At 50.5% G+C, this 21,342-nt stretch overlaps 1 protein-coding gene across 2 annotated transcripts in view; it reads left to right on the top strand.

The window, feature by feature from the left end:
- The window catches only part of ZFP64 (ZFP64 zinc finger protein), a 65,915-nt gene that overhangs the window by 33,172 nt on the left and 11,401 nt on the right, over positions 1 to 21,342 (top strand). The window contains exons 1-3 of one of the 2 annotated variants that reach the window (XM_037059916.1): positions 12,526 to 12,981; positions 18,009 to 18,158; positions 18,383 to 18,445. In XM_037059916.1, the coding sequence (XP_036915811.1) occupies positions 12,876 to 12,981; positions 18,009 to 18,158; positions 18,383 to 18,445 (319 nt within the window). In that variant the 5' untranslated portion in view covers positions 12,526 to 12,875. Of the gene's footprint in view, positions 1 to 12,525; positions 12,982 to 18,008; positions 18,159 to 18,382; positions 18,446 to 21,342 lie in introns of those variants that run through there. The other variant, XM_037059915.1, reaches the window with a different exon arrangement.

Here is a 21,342-nt window from a genome sequence, read left to right as displayed (position 1 = left end):
TTTTGTTCATTCTGAGCCAGCTCTGCAGAAACATAAGCAGAGTTCAGGTCAATATGAAAGACTGGTATGTTGAAGGCTCAGCAAGGATTTAAATGTTTTTACTATTAGAAGTTCTTACAAATTAGCCAATTGGTCGTTGTGTTTCCAGAGTGGCTTTCGGCCGACTCCAGCACAGAGCACCGACGCATCCAGATGCCTTTCGGCAGAGGAGCAGGCACCATCGGCCAAAGATCCTTGGGGTCCACTGCAGCCCTACGTTCGCCCCTGTGCTTTTCAGGTGGAGCTGACACGCCCCCACATGAGGGAGGGCCTGTGTCCCACCCTTGGCCAATCATAGTACCCCATGACCTTGGTCAGGGTCACTGGTCTAAAGCAAGGGTCAGCAATGCTTTTCCTAAAGGGACAGAAATGGTTGCCGGTTTCAACAGAAATAACGATAGTAAGTATTTTAGACACAGGGGGTCATCCAGTCTCCGTTACAGCTACTCCGTGCCGCAGTTTCAGCACAAATGCAGCCATAGCCAGTACATGTGAATGAACAAGGCTGTGTTCCGATAAAACTTTATTTACAGAAACAGGCAGCAGGCTGTGTTTGGTCCATGGGACATAGTTTGACAGCTCCTGGCCTGAAGGATGGGCACGTGACCCAAGGCAAGTCAGTCGGGCCTGATCGGGGCTGAATCTCGCAGCTTTTGTTTGCATGATCGAAACGGAGGCACTGAATTTACCTTCCTTTTCCTTGGATGTGTGAGAATATAAGGCTATCACTGCCTACACTTCCAAGTAGGGATGCATTGTTATGTCTTGCTATGTAACAAATTACCCCCAAACTTAGTGGATTAAAACAAAAAACACAGATGTTATTCCAGAGTTTCGGTGGGTCAGGAATCCAAGCATCGCTTACCTGGGTCCTCTGGCTCAAGGTCTCTCCCAAGGCTGTAGGCAAGGTGTTGGTCAGGGCTGGGGTCTCAGCTGAAGGTTGGACTGGAGACACGCCTGCTTCCAAGCTTCACTGACATGGTCGTTGGCAGGATTCAGTTGTTTGTGGCCCATTGGGCTCAAGGGCTCACGTCCTCGCTAGCTGTCAGCCAGAGGGTGTCATCAGGGTCATGCCCCACGGGCCTCTCCACTGCACGGCTCACCTCATGGCAGCCGACTTCCATGTTTTGTGACTTTCAAGCATACGATCCCAACTAAAAGGCACAGCATTACAAAAATTGAGTCCAAAGCTGCCTTAGGTATTTATAGGAATGGGTGGAAAGAGGTCATTTTTTGTTGACTTCTTTCCCTGTGCCAAGTAGTGCCCTGAGCGTGTGACAACTATGTCATCAACCCTCAGGAAAGCCCACAACAGTGGGTGATGCAGTGTTGCTCTTTTCGCAGATGGGAACGCCAGGTCCCAGAAATGGTAAGCCATTTGCTCCAGGCCCCAGACACAGAACTGTGGTTTCACCGGCTCTGTGCTGTGTCGGCATTTGTATATTTTGGAGCATTCATTAGGCCACATTACTTCTCAGTGAGTGTCCCTGTGGTGACAAGACTATACGTTTTACTTCTTTGTAGAAGGAAAGCCCAGCACCTCAAGTTAAATACATTTACCATATTGATTGATTGATTGATTGGCTGGTTGATTTAGCAATCCATAGTAAGTTCCTCAGGCCTGGAGACTTATTGAGGGTGAGCTTCATTAGATCCAACAGGGGTCATTGTTCTTGTAACTTGAAAAGGCTGAATGGGTGTTTATTATGTCCACTTCTCAGGGGATGAAACTGAGGCCCAAAAGTCCTGGGTCCCTGTTGCTCACTGCCAGACAGGCAGTGCCAGGATCCACGATCACCCTCAACTCCCTCATCCCACTTGCAGCCTTGAACTTGTCCCCGTAACAGAACAGAGTGGGAGGAGGTGGGGGACTCACACTTTCGCAACACGGCAGACAGTGATTGACATCGAGCAGAAATGGGCATCACAGGCAGGGATGCCCTGCGAAGACAGCTCTCCCCTGGCACTAGTGTGCTGTCCTTTTTAGGACGAGAGCCGCTGATATTTTTGTGAGGTCTTCCACGAATAGTTCCCGTGTTCACAATCCCAATGGCGAAGCAATCTAAGGTGGTGCATGTGGAGAGTTCTCTCCCATCCTGTGTTCCCATCCTGTGTTCCCTTCCTGGTCCTCATGGGTGACTGCTTTTATTGATTTTTTAAAAAAATTTTTAAATAATATTTTGTTTTCAGTTACAGTTGATGTGCAATATTATATCAGTTTCAGGTATACAACCCAGTGATTAGACATTATATAACTTCCTGAGCGATCACCCCAATAAATCCGGTACCCATCTGGCACCGTACAGTTATTACAGTGTTACTGACTGCATTCCCTACACTGCACTTTACATCCCCGTAACTGTTCTGTAACTGGATCTGTGCTTCTTCATCCCTTCACCTTTTTTACTCATCCCCCAACCCTTTTCCCACCTGGCAGCTGTTGGAATGTCCTCTGCGTCTGTGAGTCTCTTCCTGGTCCGCTTGTTCGGGTGGGACGAGGATCAGAGAGCGTGTAGGTTGTTTGGGAGGTGGTCCCATGACACAGCTGTGTGGGGAGGGCAAGTGAAACAGAGGTGAGAAGGAGGGGATACAGGGGGTGTTGACAACACTGTCACCACGGTGGACAGCTGGCACTTACTCCTGCTGGAAACCCCTGGGGCGGAGGGAGGAACGGGTGCCTCCGAGTTCTGCACCCGCCGGGCAAGGGAGCGGAGCTGCTTACCCAGCGACGCCAGCATTCGCTGATGGAGGGCTGCCCGTGGAGTGGCGGGAGATCAGTGGCCCGAGTCATTCGGGCTGCGGCACAGGCAGGCAGAGGGGATGCTGGCAACCGGAGAAAACCCTCGGGAAAAGACGTGCAGGTGCTGGCAGATGGCAGTCCGTCCAGCATGCACCCAGGCGGTGTGGACAAGGGGGTGGGGTGAGGCACCGGCAGCGTTTGCTGTTGCAACGTTTCTTCATGCAAATCCGTAAGCAAATATGAATGGACTCTTCCATTACCCCTTCTCTTTTGCAAAAAAAAAAAAAAAAGTAGTTGTACTAGATACACAATTCTATCTCTCTCTTTTTTTTCACTAATGTATTCAGAAGACCTTATCATATTAGTATATAAGGACCTTTTTCCCTCTCTTTATTTTTATGGCTGCAGAGTGTTTCATTGAGTAGGCCTCTAGCATGGTTTATTTAGCAAGTGACCTATACACAGACACTGGGGTTATTCCTAGGTGTTTGTAATTTCAAAGAGTGCTACAATGCATAATCGTGCAGATGGGCCATTTGGTGTGTGTGCCTGTGTCTCTGTAGAATAAATTCCCAGAAGTCCTCCAAGTTTGAGTCAGGCACACAGCCACCCTATTAGAATCCACGTCCCCAGACTTCCTTGCAGCTACATGTGACCATGTGACTACATTCTTGCCAATAGGACACAACCAAGAATGACACACACTCTTGGTCACCTCCGTAAAGGACAGCTGCTCGCCCTCTTCTTCCTCTTTGCTTCTGGCCCTGGGCTGCGTCACTGGTGTGGATCTTTGCCTCAAGGAAAACATTCCAGGGGATAACAAAGCAATAAGCTAAGAGATGAGTCCCAAGATGGTCTCATGGAGTATCGCCCAGCAGACATAAACCTCTGTTTTATTTAAGTTGCTTTTATCTGGTCTCTGTTAAATAGCCCAAAGCAATAGCCTAACTAAAGAAGGGATCATTTTATAGTATGGCTGACCTAAGTGTTCCAAACACATCCCTCCTTTCTTTTTCACGGATTCATCTCCTGCACACCTGCACAATGTAGGTATTCAATATAATCAATAAACTTACAATAATCAGTCTATTTTTAAAAAGTTTTAAAGGTTATTAGACTGTAAAGGTAGCAGGTAGATGACTGCCAATCATAATAATATTTTTTAAGAATTATTTACTTTTAGAGAGGAGAAGGGAGGGAGAAAGAGAGGAAGAGAAACATCAATGTGTGGTTGCCACTTGAGCGCCACCTACTGGAGACCTGGCTTTCAACCCAGGCATGTGCCCTGACTGGGAATCAAACTGGCGACCCTTCGGTTCGCAGTCCAATGCTCAATCCACTGAGCCACACCAGCCAGGGCTAATAATAGTAATAATGATATTCTTGATTGTTTACTGTTTATCACTCCTTTTACATATAGTCCCTCTTCAAACTCAGAAAAACAATTTGCAGTAGGTAGAATTATTATCCTCATTTTAGAGAACAGAAGGCTGAGGCTCAGGGGAGATAAGACCTTGCTCGAAATCACATATCCATGAAGAGCTGGACTCTGGCAATGTAACACACATGAAATGCCTTCTACAGTAGTGCACAGCTATGGAGAACGTCTGTGAATGGCCACTCTTTTCATGGCCATTACCACCACCACCGCTGTTCCACTTCGTCGTTTCCTAGGTGAGGAGGGGCAAAGACACCTGGCCAGACCAGCCTACGATTGGCCTCTGGATGTGTCTGAGGTTCGATAGGGCAGAGGGGAAAGGGGGACTAGGGACTGGTTTAATCGTATTCTGCTTGCCTCTACCTCCCACCCACCCCGCCCACCTGCAGCCAGACTGATGTTCCCTAAAAGCCCATTTCTTTGCTTCCCGGTCTATGCACAAGCCATCTGCTCTGCCTGGAACCCCCTCACCTCACTTTTTGTGCCTGCCCAAGACCTACACGTCTGGGGTTATGAATCCACCTCTTGCAGGAAGCTTTGCCTGACCACCGTGTGAACCTTCATTGCACTGTCTTGTTCACTTAGTCCCCGCCCCCATTACTCTGTGACTACCCTAAAGGCTTGCCGTTGCATTCCCAGAGGTGAGCATAACACCTCACATCCAGATGGGACCCAATTCCCGTTTGTTAAACCAACGAATGGCTCTGGAATGAACTCTACTAGAGGTTGTTAGAGTCAGGGGGGACTGTGGCCTAAGACATGGAAAATGACTCTTGGTCTGGGAGCTTTCAGTGTTGCTAGGAAGGGGTCAGGAATGCATTTTCCTCATGAGTAGGTAAAATAACCAACCACCTCAGGCCACCCCCCACCCCCCGCCCCAGGTCTGGAAGCTTCTGGTTTCTGTTCTTGGACAACATTCCTTTACTGTTCAGGAACTTCCAAACCTGTGGGGGCCACCAGATGAAGTGAAGGCTGTTTATTTTCTCTATAAACAGAGCCCCCGATCCACGTTATTGCCCACCCAGTAGCCCCTGGCGGAATCTCGTTCCTTCACTTCAGATTCAGGAGCGGGCCTTGGGGTAGGAGCAAAAGAGAGAGGAGGAGGAAGTGAGGAATGTGTGTGCTGGTTATTTACATTTTCAACTGAGACTGTGCCCTAGTGGCCTTTCAACTAGTTTCCTTCTTTCATTTCAGAAGTTACATATGCTGGTGGGAATGTAAACTGATCTAGTCACGTTGGAAAATATTTTGGCATCTCCTAGGAAAGTTGACCGGGAGCATATGCTGTGATCCAGCTATTTCTCCCCCGCGCTGTGCTTCTCAGAGTTTGCACGCGTGAGAATCACAGGGGAACCTTGTTCAAATGCAGATTCTGGCTCCAGTGTGTCTCCAGGTGTAACGTGGGTACAGGTCACCTGGGAAGCTTGGTAAGAAGCAGATTCGCCTTCTGTGCTTCTCAAACTTTAATGGGCAGAAGAATGACCTAGAGATCTTGTTCAATGCAGATTCTGGGCGTAGAGATACTTCTCTGAGTGAATCAGGAGACCCGTGCAAGAATGTTTATAGCTGCATTGCTCTTAATGACCAAACTGGAAACCGCCCATTGGCAGTGGGAGGTGCAGACAGAACGTGGTGTATTCATACTATTCATACACCGGAGGTCACACCGGAGGTCACGCGAGAGTGAACACGAACCAGGTGCAGCTGCCGGCGGCCACCTGTTCCCTCACACAAACTGAACGAAGGGAAGGAAACCTACTCATACCATTCAACAAGTGACCAGACTGAGCAACATGTTACCTGGGTAACAAACCTCTTTTTAATAATTACCCAGAACTAGAAATAGGGGGCACAAAGTGGCAGAAGGGAGGGGAAGCTTTTGGATGGGACCATGTGAATGGTTTCTTGGGTACAAAGAACGTTCTAGCTCCAACGTGGGTGGTTTCTTGTTTGTTTTATTCCTTATATTACACATTTATGTTATACACTCTTGTGTGTGTGCCACATGTTATGATTGTCCCAATTTTAAAACTTGAAACATTGTAGAAAGGTCCATAGCAGGATGGTGGCCACTCGGACAATGGTGTCACAAATATTGCTGTCCTGTCCTCGGATAACTCCTGTGACTGGGTCTCTGGTCTCCTCCACATTCCCAAGTTTGTGTGTGTGTGCACGTATACAGGGCAGAGCAAAAGTAGGCTCATAATTGTTCATATGGAAAATAATAAAATATTAATAAATAATAATACAAGAATAAACTGTTTTGTGTCCTCACAATGGCAAACCTCCTTTGCCCCGTCCTGTATATGCGTATGTTAAGTTTTATAGGGAGATGCTGTTAGATATTTTGTATTTATGTGCATATAGACATGAACTCAACAGCATGGTTTGTGTACTTTCCTATCCTTTGACCAGTTCACTTATTTATCTTGAAGAATAAGATTCCCTATCAGTGCACATAGAAATGAATTATTCTTTCTATGGACATATAGAATTTATCCCATTACACGACAGGAACACAAGTTAGCGACGTATTACTTTTTAACTATTAAGCAGTATGTGAATACACTCTCTTTTTTTAAAGGACGCATTAGTGAGGATGATGGTCTCTTACACACACACACACACACACAGAACCTTTAGATTCTTTAGTCCTTCGCCCCCACCTCACTTACCACACAGCGAGTGTGATGCCTTCCAGTACCTCTTTATTTTGGATTTCCATGTGTCCTCATCAGAAATACATACGGATTTGCATGTGTTTATATCTAGATCGAACTGGCCTTTGTTCTTTGATGCAGTGCGCCTGGAGTCCTAGCCATGCGTGCATCGGTAAATCTGGCGGATCACGTTTACTTGTGGCTGGTATCCTGTGGGGTGGGCGAACCTCGGTTTAACCTAATCACTCCCGAAAAGTTGAGCATTTCGTTTCTTTCAGGGTTTTTTGGGGTTTTTTTTTGCTGTGGCAATAGTGTCACACAAACATCTTTGGACACACTCCCTCCTGCACACTCGAAGATGTTTCTCTGGAGAAGAATAGAGGGAAAGGAGAATTAATTGCTAGATCATTGGCCAGGCAATTTAAAAATTTACTGCCAAACTGCCCTCCAAAGGGGCTATAAACAAACATTCATGCTTCCACTAGCAATGGATTCGAAGACCAATTTCCCGGCATCCCCCTAACAGTAGATGCGGTCAGCCCGCTTAATTTTTATTGATCTGGTAGGTGAAAAATAAAAGGAGAGAGGAATTCATGGCGGTTTAATATTCACTCCCTTGGAATTAGTGAGGCTAAACACCTCTTGCTCGTCTGTTGCCGAGAGCCTGCCATTAAACAAGATCTCCATCCTTCTGCCCATTAAAGTTTGAGAAGCACTGAAGTCAGAGTCCACTGCTTAACAAGATCCCCAGGTGCGCTGTGTCCGTGTTAAATTTTGAGACACGCTGGAGTCCGAATCTGCATTTTAACAAGGTCCCCAGGTGATTCTCCTGCGTGGTAGGTTTGAGAGTGCGGTGGGGAGGGCACAGCTGGATCATAGCACACACTCACCTTCACTAACTAAAACCAATCGAAACAGTATTTCCGTCTGTTTTACCTTGCATGTCTTTAATCATAAGTGAGCTTGGACATTTCTTTCATATTTTCGTGAGCCGGATTTTTCTTGTCCGGAACCAGCTAGTCAGTGAATCTCACTTTACTTCAAACGCACCCAAGCCGATCTCCTCCGAGCCTTTGCTACGGTTTCCTCTCCCAGGAAGGCCACCTACCTGGTGCTTCCCATGGCTGCCTGTGACAGCCAGGTTTTAGCTCAAAGGTCCCTGCTAGCCCAACTCAGGGACCTTTGAGTCCCACCCCCGCCACCACCAACCACCCCCGCCACCACCAACCACCCTGTGACTCTCTGCATCACTCCACCCCATTTTTTCTTTTAAAAAATCTTATTTATTTATTTATTTTTACAGAAGGGAAGGCAGGGAGAAAGAAACATCAATGTGCAGTTGCATCTCATGCGCCCCCTACTGGGGACCTGGCCTGCAACCCAGGCACTGCCCTGAGTGGGAATCGAACTACCAACTCTTTGGTTCGCAGGCCACTGCTCAATCCACAGAGCCACACCAGCCAAAGCCACCCCATTTCTTCTTGATCGCATCCGCCGTCGTTATCTGAAATGATCTTGTGCACTCGTGCATTCATACATGCGTGCCTTCATACATGCGTGCATTCATACATGCGTGCCTTCACTCATTCATTCATTATCAGTTCCTCCTTTCTGTGACTGCCCTGCTGGGTGTCCTCCGGCTGGCAGGTCACTCTACAGCCAACATCTGGAGCAGACCCAGGAAGTTGTGTGGGCTCAGAACTTCATCAGATGAGCCCATCAATTAGCTCCCAGCCAACGGAGGGATAAGATTAGCTTCCGACTAGAGGTACGCCCCCATTGGGGAATCATTTGTACCTGGATAAACACTCACTTTTTCAGTCCCGTCTCCATCGTGGACGGTAGTGGCGGTGATGATGGAAGTCAGATGAGGTAGCCGAGGAGAACACGTGACCCAGGCGAGGTGCTCGTGCCCCTGGGAGGCCCGGGACAATCCGAGGGGCAATTATAACTTATTTTTATCTACTTCTCTTGAGAAATAAAGCAATTACTTGAGCGATATTAATGATGAGTAGTATTAAATTACTCGTTACATGTACGTATTGAAACCGGTATGAACGCATGGGCAGCGTGCAGTTTGGAAGGGCTGAGTAACATCCACCCGGGCCTGTTTCCACCCGATTCGTGTCCACGTACAGTGTGCCCAGTGTCATTGGAACCACCAATTCTAGATGAGCGCTATCATTTTAGGAAACTACAACTCGAACGGTATCGTCGTAAGTAGTAACTGTTCACTCGTAAGGGGGCACTGCTTCTGTCCTGGGCGCTGCTCCGTGTACTTGACCCAGAGGAACCCATCCTCCCAAGCTCCCTAGCTGTCAGCCTTGCCTTTTCATGGATGAGAAAGTGGGGCACAGGGCAGCCTTGCCCAGGTTACCGGGTAGCGGGGCCAGGGTCCTAACTGAGGCTCCCCTGTGCCCTCAGTTATCACACATTGCACAGCCTCCGGAGTTGGGAGCGCTTTGTAGACGGTGGCCAGGAGGATCTGGTGGAGTTCCGCGGTGCACTGGCTACCTCTGGGCAAAATACTGGATTCTCAAAATTACAGCTATTCTTCATTTTCTTTTAAAAACTGACAAGCATCAAAAACTTACTTTCTCCATGAAGAAAGGGGACCCCCTAACAACCATAGCATATCCAACCATAGTATATCCGGATAAAGGTAATGTAGAAAGAATGAGAAAGTGACTAGTTTGCAAGAGAAACATCCCGTGGAGAAGTTATTTTGAAATGCATGTTTGGCCTTGAGTCCCTTGTTCAGTGATTCCATTGCTGAAAACAATGAAAAATTAGGATACAAAACCCTCTCTCTGTGTATTCAAGCTCAGCAGCAGGATTTCCGGTCTGTTTACACATCTTCCAAAGAAGGAGCTCGGTGGGTGTGAAATCCGTGTGTTAAACATACAGTCATGCCTCCCCTTTTTTCGGCTGATTTGCAGAAGCCCCAGACCGAGGCTCAGGAAAGGCGAAAATGTATAAGCTGGATTTTTTAAAAAAAAAGGACCAGTGAGTGGGGAATGGGGTGAAGAAAGGGCTCTTCGCCTCATTAAGCACAGCCAGTGGCACCTTGCTTTCACCTAGATCTCTGTATCCTATGAGGTGTTTTTTCAGTTTTTCAATTATGACCCTTGCCATCAAGCCATAAAAACCAAACAGGGTATTAAACTGAATTTAGCGCCATAAATTTAAAAGCAGGTAGGGTGAAATATTAAAACAATGCCTTCAAAGAAAATGAAACAAATTTAATCAGTTGCTGTCATTTACATTTGTGAAAAACATTGACTTGGTTTTTTTTTCCTTGAAACACTGTGCACAGGGAACATGCATGAGCATAGTGGGATATTGTTGTATGTCAAGTTGATTGGCAAAAACTAACACAGGATGGGGCTCCATGGTATTTTTTACACTGCAGGGAAAGTAGAAGTCAGGGCCACTACTCTGGCATCTCTTAGTCACCTGCAGTGGAACCAATATGGACATTCACGTAAGAAACTAACACTTTTTAGAAAGAGCATAGGTCACAGGTCCACTCTCCACATGGCAAAGACCAGGAAACAACCTGTGTGCCCATCGGCAGGAGAGCCGATGGATGGAATCTGGTGTGCTCACACCATGGAATGTTACATGTCAGTCAGCGTGGATGAATGCTAGTGACAGAAATCGACTGAAAGATGATCTTAGTAATCGTATAAATGTGGGAAAGGCAATTCCTGGAAGATGACGTACCCTTTTGTGACGTTCTTTTGAAATTAAAATGACATTTTGGAAATATTTTTAATTTTTTTCTTGCTGATTTGAAAGAGGGTGAAGAACGGGAGGGAGGAGAGAGGCAGAGCGAGAACATCAGTTTGTTGTTCCACTTATGTGTGCAGTCATTGGTTGCTCTTTGCATGTGCCCTGACCAGGGATCAAACCAAATCTTGGCTTATGTGGGCAACACTCTAACCCACTGAGCTACCCAACCAGTGCAAAGTGATGTATATTTTTAAAGAATACTTATAGGTACCAAAAAAAAAAAAACTTGCTAAAAAGAAAAAGCAAAGGAATGAGTATGTGGGGGGTTAGGTTAATGGCTATAACATTAGAGGAGGGGGCGAGTAGTGGTGCGCGACCATAGGTTACAGTTAAAGTCCTAGTTATGGTGATGGTTTCCCCGGTGTTTATTATACCCTAATAAGACAAGGAGCAAACAAGCAGCCAAATACTGGCCAGCGGTGGCTCAGTAATGACGAGGTGTCGTGCGGCAGGGATTCATTAATCTGATTGTGCGCCCCAGAGCTGAAGAGGAAAGAGCTCCGCCCAAACGCGTGCACGTCTCAGCGGTTCAAAGGTGTCAGTTGTCACCCACCCTCCCTGCCGGGTGCGCTCCCCCTTTCAGCTTCCCCAAAGGCAACCACTGCCCCCAGTTCACCCAGTATCCTTCTGCGATGTTCCAAAAGGAGACCCCGGAAACCCGAGCACAGACGTGTGTTTCCAAACTGCATTACGTTTCTGTGTAGCTATATCCACACCCCGAAGAAAACTTTTAAATCGTTTAAAAAAAATTTTTTTTTAATTTTAACCTCGAGGGACTTCACCTTCCAGTTACACAAACATCCCTAGAATCCAGCCACAGCTTGAAAATCAACAGGAAGGTTGAGGAAAACAGCTCAGTGTTTGAGAAATACAAAAATTCTCTTCTCGCTCGCCTTCCCCTTGGGTTTGCTCAAGGTAACCTCAGCGGGCGTTTTCCCGGACGCTGTGCGTCCCCAGGGGGCACAAGCCACAGCGGAAAATCCGCCCCCACAGCGACGCAGTTGCAAACACAAATCCCCAGGCCCGTGCCGGGATTCAGAGCTGAACCTGGCTGGGTCGTTTTAAATAAGGTTCCACGTGATTCTCAGGTTCGGGCAAGCTCGGGCCACAGACCCGCCTTCAGGAATAACCCCACTGGGGAGAAAGTAAACACCTGGGGGGTGTGCGTTGGCTTTCTTGCTCCCTGTAAGATTCAGTTCACCTGGTGCAAGGAGGGGTTCCCCCTCCCCTCGGGTCTCATCGAAGTCCCAGCCAGTCTGAGCACGAACGCCAATTAGCGTACTCGCCCCCGCCCGCGCCCCCGCAGGACCGCGCCCGTTCACCTGCTGGGCGGCGCCCGCGCGCGTCGGCCCAGAGGCTTCTCCCTGGTGGCCTTAGACCCGGGGCGGGGCGCTGTGCAGACAACGGATTCCGGGGCTCCGCCACCTGAAGCCAGAACTTTCAGAATCTGTATATTTAACCGGCTTCTCCAGGACACTGCAGTTGGGGACACCCTGGCCTCGTTTAAATTTTAAATTCGACTGTACAGCCAAGGTTGGGAATCACGAGCGGAGGTCGTGCCTCACAGCCCGAGCTGCCCCTCCGGACGACCTGGGGAGCTGTAAAGACGACAACCCCAGTGCCCGGGCTGCAGTGCGGGCCAATTAAGTCCGAACGCGAAAGCGCGGCCCGTTCCGCAGCGGCCGCCCGGGCATCGCCCGGAAGCTCGGGGCCCCCCACCCCAGACCCACTGAGTCAGAATCTGCATTTTAACGAGATCCCCAGCGATTCCCGCGCACATGAAAGTTGGAGGAGAGCTGTGCTTCTGAAATTTTAATGGGCACACGAATCACCTGGGGATCTTGTTAAAATGCAGACATGGTTTCTCAAACTTGAACGTGCACCCGAATCACCTGGGGAGCTTGTTAAAATGCAGATTCTGAAGCAGCGAGGCTAGGGTGGCGCCCGAGCGTCTGCATTTCCGACGAGCTCCGGGTCTGTGTGGGCGGCGAGGCCCCGGACCGCGTTGCCCCAGGACCCCGAGGCCTTGGCTCTGGGCCAATCAGCCGTCAGGACTCGTGATAAATCGCCCCGCTCCGCTGCGGAGCAGAATTGCCAAGACATGCGCGCTCGGGCCGAGGGGGTGTAATTTCCGAACTCCGGGAATTGGCTGTACCAAGCAGGCCACTCGCAGGGACTTGCCGGGAGCCCGGATCCTTACGCCATGTCGCGGCGCAAGCAGACGAAGCCCCAGCACCTCCACTGCGAGGAGCCGCGGCCCGCGCGCCGGGAACCGGCGGAGGCGGCTGGCGAGGTGGTCGGGGGGCCGGGTGAGTAGCGCTGGGGTCGCCCCGCCCTGGGGCTGGGCGCCGTTTCTCCGGGGTTTCCGGACTCGCGCGAGTGCGAGGTCCCGGCACCAGGCGTGGAAGGGCGGATGAAGCTTTCAACTTGAGCCCTGGCGCTTGGACCTCGGCGCCCCCGAGCTCTCCCCCCACCTTGTAAATTCACCTCCTTTGGGTAAATTATTCCACTCTCCGCGGGGACCTCTCCAGCCGCTCCCCACAAACGCTTGTAAACGGCGGTCCAGCTCCTAAACACGCTGCCAGGATGCTCCGAGACCCCTTCCCAGTCTGTCTTCCGGGCGTGTCAGAACTCGGGTCCCCGAGCTGCCTGGCGCTGGGCTGGGGCCAAGCGCCTGGAGAGTAGGCAGTGAGACCGGCGCGCAGGACCACCTTCTAGGGGATGGAGAAATGTCTGAGAAAGGGCCGGGCCTCGGCGGGTACACTGGGCTGAGTGCTGGAAAGAGACAGTAGCAAACTAGGAGGACAAAATTCCAGCTCTCCTGGAGCAGCTCCTGGCCCAGTAGGGACGAGAGAGGGGGCGGAGGAGCCAGAGCCGTGGAGTGTTCAGTGTTTAGGGGTGCGCGCTGGGGGAACATGGAAGCAGTGCGGGGAGCGGGGGGAGCGGTGGCGAGATATGAGGCCTGAAGACAGGCGGGCCTTTAAAATGCTTTGTCCAAGCCAGGCCTCACCGAGGAGGGCACCGTCGAGTGAAACCGAAGGTTGTGAAGCAGAGAGCCCTGGAGATGGCTTCAGGGAAGCGCGTTCCAGACCGAGGGATCAGCAAGTGCATTGGCGAGGGCGTCCGCGGGCTGAAACCTGCAGCGACTCGGATGAGGTCCGAGAGGTGGTGGGGTCCCTAGGGGATCCCCGTGGACTTTGCGTTTTACCCTAGAGAAATGGAGCTGTTAGGGGGAGGGGATGCCGGGGAGGGCCGTGCCATGGTTAAGAGTTAGCGGGCTCCCCCGGACACCACGTGGCTGAGGAGGTCAGGGCAAAGCAGAAAGACCCACCGCTACCCTAACAGCCCGGGGAAGTGCTTCTCACCCTGTGGCCCCTGCTGACACCAATTCTAAAGTGCCGGAGGGTCGGGAGTTTTGCTTACTGGTCGAATTTTAACGGCTGCTCTCTGGCGCCCGCCTCCCCACCCCTTGGAATGTCCGGGGTGGAGTGAGGTCCGGAATCTGCATTTCTAAAGCGCTTCGCCGTCTGATTCACTTGCACTCAGATTGAGACGGCGGAGCTTCCTACTTGATCTCCCCTCCCCCCACCGTGGTTAGCTGACACCTTTTCTTACGAAGGAAGTGGGGAGAGGAGTTTCCACTATCTTCTCCCCTTCCCTACATTTTCCTGTGGGAGCGGGGAAGGGTCTTGGGTCTCCTCTCCGAGAAGTGAGCCTTCGGCAGCGGGGACAGAGCTGACCACACCAAAGGAGGTGGCGGAGGGCCAAAAGCTTAGCCCCGCCACTCCTGAATAGTTTGGGCAGCCTGAATTGCCATAACCAACCCACCATAACTACCACTCCTGCCCAGAGCCCTGAACGGGACAGCTGGTTTGGACCTGAATTGTCCTGGAGCGGGGGGCCTGGGCTCCCGCTGATCCTCCGAAGGGAATTAGGGAGTTATTGGGGATGTTGACTCTTTGGTGGGGGGAAGTGATTATTGAAGACTTCCCGAATTACCCCACACTGTTTTTCGAAGTTCCTGCTGCGGGCTACTTTTTATTCCTGCAAACAGCACAGGTCCTAGGCTTGAAGGCCTTGGGGAGGGTGTTTTGCATTGTGCATTCCTGGGGTGCCCCCTGTGGGAGCAGGGAACAATCAGAATCATGCCCCACACACACACACACACACACACACACACGCGCCTCAACACCGGCCACCAGTGCAGAGAAATCGCAGGTTTACAGCCAATGAGTTTTCCACCTGTATTTTAGTCTGTGATGCTGAGCCAGAGCTTTGCCCCCCCCCCCATCTTTGGGCCATTCTGGGAAATGGCTATGCAGCCAGAGGAGCTTTGGGAGGAGGTGTCACCGAGCAAGTTCATGGACAGGGAGGGGTTGATCCCCACCAGTAAAAAGTAAAGTAACTCAGGGGCAGGGAAACAGCCTTACACAATGAGCATCTGCAGTTTCTCAAGGGGCTGGAAAGCACCCACTGTTAAAGCGGGTTCTGTCCAACATGCCCCCTCCTTTACGCACAGAAAGGTGTCTGCCCCAGCGCCACCTGGATACCTTCCCCAGGAGAGAGTGGGCTTCCCTGGATCTGTCTAGAGAAGGAGAGCCCCGCCCTTACATTCTACCTGGGTGGCCCCGGATACCTATGGGACACAGTTTCCTGATACCTGTAACCCATCTGTCTCCCGACCGCCTGGTTTTGCAGTTTGTGCAGTGCATATTCTTCTCCCAAGACTCTGTCAGCTCACGTGTATACACACCAGTGAAGAAAACGCATGGTGTTTACAATGTGCTGGCTTAGGTTCTTTCATGGATGCTAAATTTAGTGATCTTCACGTAAACCTACAAGTTAGGGGCTACATCCCCATTTTGCAGATGTGGCAACTGAGGGCCAGTGAAGTTTAGTTAACGCACCTAGGGCCACACAGGTAATAAATAAATGATAGAACTGGAATTTGAAACTTACTAGCTGGCTTCCCAGTCCATTCCAGGAACTACTGTGCTGTACAACCTCTCACTTAGATTTCAGCTTTTCCATCTCTTGGTTTCTGTGAGGTTAAGACACTCAAGAGTTTGAGGGGTTTCTTTTTAAATGGGAATTCTAGGTACGACAAGGTTTTCCTTTGAAGGGCATAGTGATGACCTTCAGATGTGATAACTGTGAGTCCTAGTCAGCTGAGAACTTGAGCGTCTCCTCCGAGTCAGTTTCCATCCTCACAGTGCAGAAGTCCCCAAAGTGTGGTCCCCAGACTGGCAGCATCAGCTGGGAACTTGTCAGAAAAATTCCAAGCTCCACTCCAGACCTACTGGATTGGGAACTTGAGAGAGGTGGGGCCCAGACACTTGTGTCTCTTAACGAGCCCTCTGGGTGATGCCGGTGTGATGTGCAGGCGCAGGAGAAGCAGAAGTGGCGCTTGGAGCTGTGCTTCTCCGGGCGCGTGCGGAGGGATCCCCTAGGGACCTTGTTAAAGTGCAGCCTGCTTCCGCAAGGGGACGGAGCCGGGGGTGGGCCTGAGGTTCTGCTTTGCCAACCAGCTGTCAGTCACACTGGTGTCAGTGTTGTGTGACCACCCTTTGACTGCCATCCGTCTGGAGCCCCATGACAGTCACCTGGGCAGTGCTTTCAGGGGCAGGTTTCTGGGATCCACCCTTACCCACCCCCCTGGGAATTCACATTTAACCCACAATTCAGATGGTGCTTATCCAGGTATGGGGGCATCTGGGGCATTGTAGGGTGTTCAGCAACATCCCTGGCCTCTACCCACTAGATGCCATTACCACGCACGTGATCCTGGCCTGGCCGTCAGAAGTGTCTCCAGGCATTGCTAGATGTTCTCTGGGGACAGAAGGACCCCAGTTGTGAACCACAGGACTGGATCACTTGTTCAGGCCCTGTTCCTAAGGGGCTTCCTGCACCGGGCCTGCTCGGGTGTGTTGGCTGCGGCCCTTCCTCCCTCAAGCGTGTGATGACCCAGCCTGGGCACTGTGCTGAGTGTTTACATCGTCCACCTCTTTGCAGCCTGAGACTGGGCAGCGGCTCCTTTTCACAGCTGGGTGAGTGGCTCCGTGAGCTGCCAGTAAGCACACAGCTAGTATTGGGGCGAAGCAAGCCCTGTGCCTAGAGTGGAAGCCCTCACAGTGTGCCGCATGCAACTCGTGCTTCTTTCCCTGACAACACGCTGAAGGAAAGTGGAATCGACCTCCTGTAGCTGGGGCAAACAGCAAGTGCCGGACCTCGGCCCGTGATGCAGAAATTAGTCCGGATTTTTTTTTAAGGACTTCAGCCATGGAGAGCTCCTCTTTAGGACTACTTAATCTTTGTTACGGGAGTTCTTAAAACTACCTATTAGATCAAACCATATGAAATTATTTGTCCGACCACTTGGGCCTGTGAAAACAGCGATTTTACAAGGTTCAACGTTACTGCAAATAGACAGAAGGACGCCCTGGGCTCCCAGGGACCTGGAGCTGGGCTTCAGCAATGAATGACACCTGCCCAGTCTTGTTCCCTCCATACAGCTGTCCCCTGCCCTGGATTATTTTGAAGCAAATCAGACATATATGCAGCTTGTAGATATCCATCCCCGAACTAGGAGAAAGTTTTAAAAATTCTAATTTCATCCTCACGCCTTAAAAAAAAAAGTCCATCACAGAAACTTGCAGTTAGTATTCAGCATCTCACTGTCTTAAATGGTTTTGCGGTATGTTTTAAATCAGAACCCAAATCTCAGTAGGATAGGCCATCACGTCAGGCCCTTTAGCCCCTGGTTTTCCCTCCTTTTTTCACATTCGGGGTTGAAACACCTGCGTTTCCATCCTGGCGAGCAGCGAGGGTTCAGGTGCGTCTGTGGCCTGATCCTGACTCGAGCCGAAACAAGCTCAGACGTGGAGAGTGAGCATTTAAAACTAACCCGACGTCCCCACGACACAGCTTTCTGTTTCAGCTGAGAGGAACGTCGGGGCTTCTATTTTTGTCTTATTGCAGCTTTTCTCGTCATTTGTGTTTATTTCCTCTTATAAAATATTGGTCCGGGATGGACCAGAAACGGCCGGACAAACTAGGTCTCCGAGGAGCGCTTTTGCAAAGGTTCATGATCTGGATCTTGCCAGGCTCGTCCCTGTCATTTTACCTTGTTCCATTTGTCCCCAGCATTTCCTGGAAATGGGTCATTAGAGGAAGGTGACTCTTTGTGAGACCAGAATGTGCGAGGCGGTGGGTTTTCAGTGTGTGTTTGTCTCTCTGGAGAGGTGGTGAAGGGCGCATGCACCTGCTCTGTTACAAGCTTTGCCATGGTGGCTGTATTTGAGAAGTCCAGCAACAGTTCTTTTTGTCTCCATTTCAGCCTCAGAAGTAGATGGTGATGCTCCGAAACCACCTTGCCCCTCCACCGACAACAGGGACCCGCAGAAAGCCGCAGTCACGGCTCCTCCCTCGGAGTCAAAGGAACAGACGGCCACCCTGGGAGAGAGGACATTCAACTGCTGCTACCCAGGTAGAGCGCACGCAGGAGCTCGCCTCCAGGTGCCATAGGCGGCCCCCGTGGACCTGCTCACCGACTCGCTGCGCTTCTCTGCGCATGGAGCCCGGGAACATCCTCTGTGGGTCCCGTGGCCTCCAGGGCTCAGCGTGGGACTCACCAGAACCTCCATTCATACTTGCGTCTCCGTTTCCGAGGTTACATTCTAAGAAGCGCTGGGTTTTTTCTCTCCCTTCCAGGTTGCCACTTCAGAACTGTGCATGGCATGAAAGACTTGGACCGCCACCTGCGCATCCACACGGGTAGGTGTTTGTTCGTTTGCTCAGAACTTCAGTGTCAAAAACCAGAAATACTGAGGGTGTTGGGGAGGGGATCTGAATTAAATAGCGGGCGTATAGTGGTGAGCAGGACAGAGGACTGTCTCTGACTCATAAGACTTGGTCCAACAGGCAAAAATGGCAACCCACAGGTAAGGAGAAACTGCTAAGGAACCTGTATTATAACAGGCATTTGACCTAGGCTGCTCGTGAAAGACCTTTCTGAAGAACAGAATCTCGACTTGAAGTATAAAAGATGGGAGAGAAGGAAGCATGCCAGGCAGAGGGAACAGTAGGTGCAAGGGCTCGGAAGGAGCAAAATTGAGTACCAGATGGTGCATGAACTTGAACACAGACCCTCCATCCCTAGTCCAGCCTTCACATTATTGCAGATCCAGCCAATGTCTTAATGAGAAACCTTTATCCAGAACTGATCAGCTAGTCTGCTCCTCAGAAATTTCCTGAGGTGGGGGTTCCCCCCCCTTTTCTTAAACAGGCATGAGATGAAGTTGGAGAGGTGGTCAGAGGGCGGGCTGCACAAGGCCTGTGGCTGTAGTAACCTTAGAGAAGAGGTTGCCTCTGAAAGGTGCCTTCCCAGCCACAACCAGCTCTGGGGACAGGGAGAGAAGATGTCCTGGTGTGAAGGGACTCCCTGACCTGCAGCCAGGGTCCCAGCACAGTGGTCCTACAGTGGCATTATTGAGCCGCTGGTAGAGAGGCGGTGTGGTGCGCCCATCCGGGATACTTACCCTCTGGCTTTTTACAGAACTTGGCCAACCTTGGTCTCTAGTGTAGACCTGTGCTGGGCTGTGTGAGTTAGGATACCGGTCTGTTGGCTCTTACAGAAACCAAACTAAGTGGCTTCAACGTTACCAGGTTTATTTCTCCCAGGTACAGTTTAAGAAGCCAGCAGTCCGCAGCTTCTTAAAGCTGGCTCTGTCATCCTTAATGGAGCGCTTCATCTCCAGGTCAACTCCTTAACCAGTGGAAAGGGGACACGGAGGGGAAGGGGCTCCAGCCTCCCTCCCTCTTGCCTCAGAAGCAGCAAACCTTGTGGCCAGTGAGCTACGAGCTGAACCTAGCACTGGCCACATAAAGCATTGGTGGGGGTGGGGGCTGGGGGGGGACTGGGAAATGGTTATGAGAAGGGCAGCAACATGCCCAGCTCAAACAAACGCTGCAGCTCCACCATTAAGACAGCTTTCTGGACAGGGGGCGTGGTGATGTGGAAATAAGAGAACAAAGGGTCAGTTCTTCCCGGGAAGGGTGGACTGTGAAAAGGCTCTTAGCAAAAGGAATGGTTGATCCTCACCTTGAAAGACAAGGCTTCTGGGATGACAGTGTCCTGCGAATTGCAGGAGCCATTTGAATGAAGATGAGACTCTTGAACCTGGCCCTTTGAGTGGTTCTCCACTGTGGCTGTGCTACCGCCATCTAGTGGGCAGGAGCCAAAAGTGCTGCTGGAATTCTACAGTGCGCACAGGCAGCCACTTTCAGGAGAATTATCAGGCCCTAAATGCCAGGGTGGACCTAGAAAGAGACGCAGCAGCTGGATTAATAGTGTTTTGTTGGAGTAACACAGAGCATGGTGGGGGTAGGCAAGGCCCTGTCCTTGGTGGGTACACGAAGTGAGGGGTGTGGACCGATGGCTCCTTTAACAGACGTGTGCTCAGGCCCCTTCTCTGGGTCCGAGGCAACTCCTCCAGTTCTGAGTCTCCTAGCCAGTAAAAATAGGAGAGGGGACTGGGGCCTCACAGCATCTCTCCCTTAGGACGTGACCCAGGAGATTAGTCCCTTGCGATTAGTGACATAGTGTGATCCAACTAAGGGTGGCTTTTAACACCAACGCACCTCCATCCTGCAACGGGCCCAAGTTAAGTGCGGTGGCTGGCCCCCGGCTTCCGGGACTCGGGCTCTTACTTTATTGCTCAGACACCCCAACGATGCAGCTGTCCCCGGCCGGCACAGTCTGAGATGGCATACTGCCAACCTCGAAGACACACCCTAGATGTTTACACACGTCACATGGGCTAACGAAGCCTTGAATCCACATGGCCAAGTGCACAGCTACAATGAGAAGGTTGTCTTACCAAGGAAGAAGACTGACATAGCTAAAGGGTGTCCCTGAGCTGCGAGTGGGAGGCAGGGTGGCCACATGTGTGTGCGTGACCTGTCTTTGGTTCACAGGCTAGCACTCAGTCCACTGAGCCACACCAGCCAGGGCTAGGCGATCTTTATTTTTTAAATCTTCCCCTGAGGATATGTTGATTGGTTTTTAGAGAGAGAGAAACGCCCATTAGTTGCTGGCTCAAACCTTCAGCCTAGGTGTGTTCCCTACCTGGGGGTCACACCTGCAACCTTTTTGCTGTATGGGATGATGCCCCAGTCAACTGAGCCACCCAGCCAAGGCCTCTTGGTGGCCATTGAAGACTTGAGTTTTGCCCTGACCCATGTGGCTCAGCTGGACGTCATCCCACAAAGCAAAAGGTCACCAGTTTGATCCCTGGTCAGGGCGTGTGCCTTGGTTGCCAGGGGCAACCGACTGATGTTTCTATCCCTCTTTCTCCCTCTCTTCCTTTCTCTCTCAAAGTAAATAAATAAAATCTTAAAAAAAAAAAAAGACTGGAGCCCGCATCTTTGCCAAATAAGTAGAGCAGTGGTTCTCAACCCACTATTTTATTTTATCTATAGTTGCAACATTAGCCATCCGAAACTTTAAAGTATTTATTCACTTCAAAATAACAGTAAGCCTGTTCTATTCCAAACCAGAAAGTGGCACTGTTCATACCTTCACAGGTCTCTCTTGTCTTGTTTCCTAGTTGGCTGCATGCTCACAGCTGTTCCTGTCCACTATTCTGTCATTTTGGTTGACGCCTGGGAAG

The sequence above is a fragment of the Sturnira hondurensis genome, unplaced genomic scaffold, assembly GCF_014824575.4.
Source record: "Sturnira hondurensis isolate 20B ecotype Veracruz unplaced genomic scaffold, ASM1482457v3 Scaffold0011378, whole genome shotgun sequence".
Taxonomy (NCBI): domain Eukaryota; kingdom Metazoa; phylum Chordata; class Mammalia; order Chiroptera; family Phyllostomidae; genus Sturnira; species Sturnira hondurensis.
Note: the sequence above shows the minus strand (reverse complement) of the source record. Positions and strands in the feature narration are given on the sequence as shown.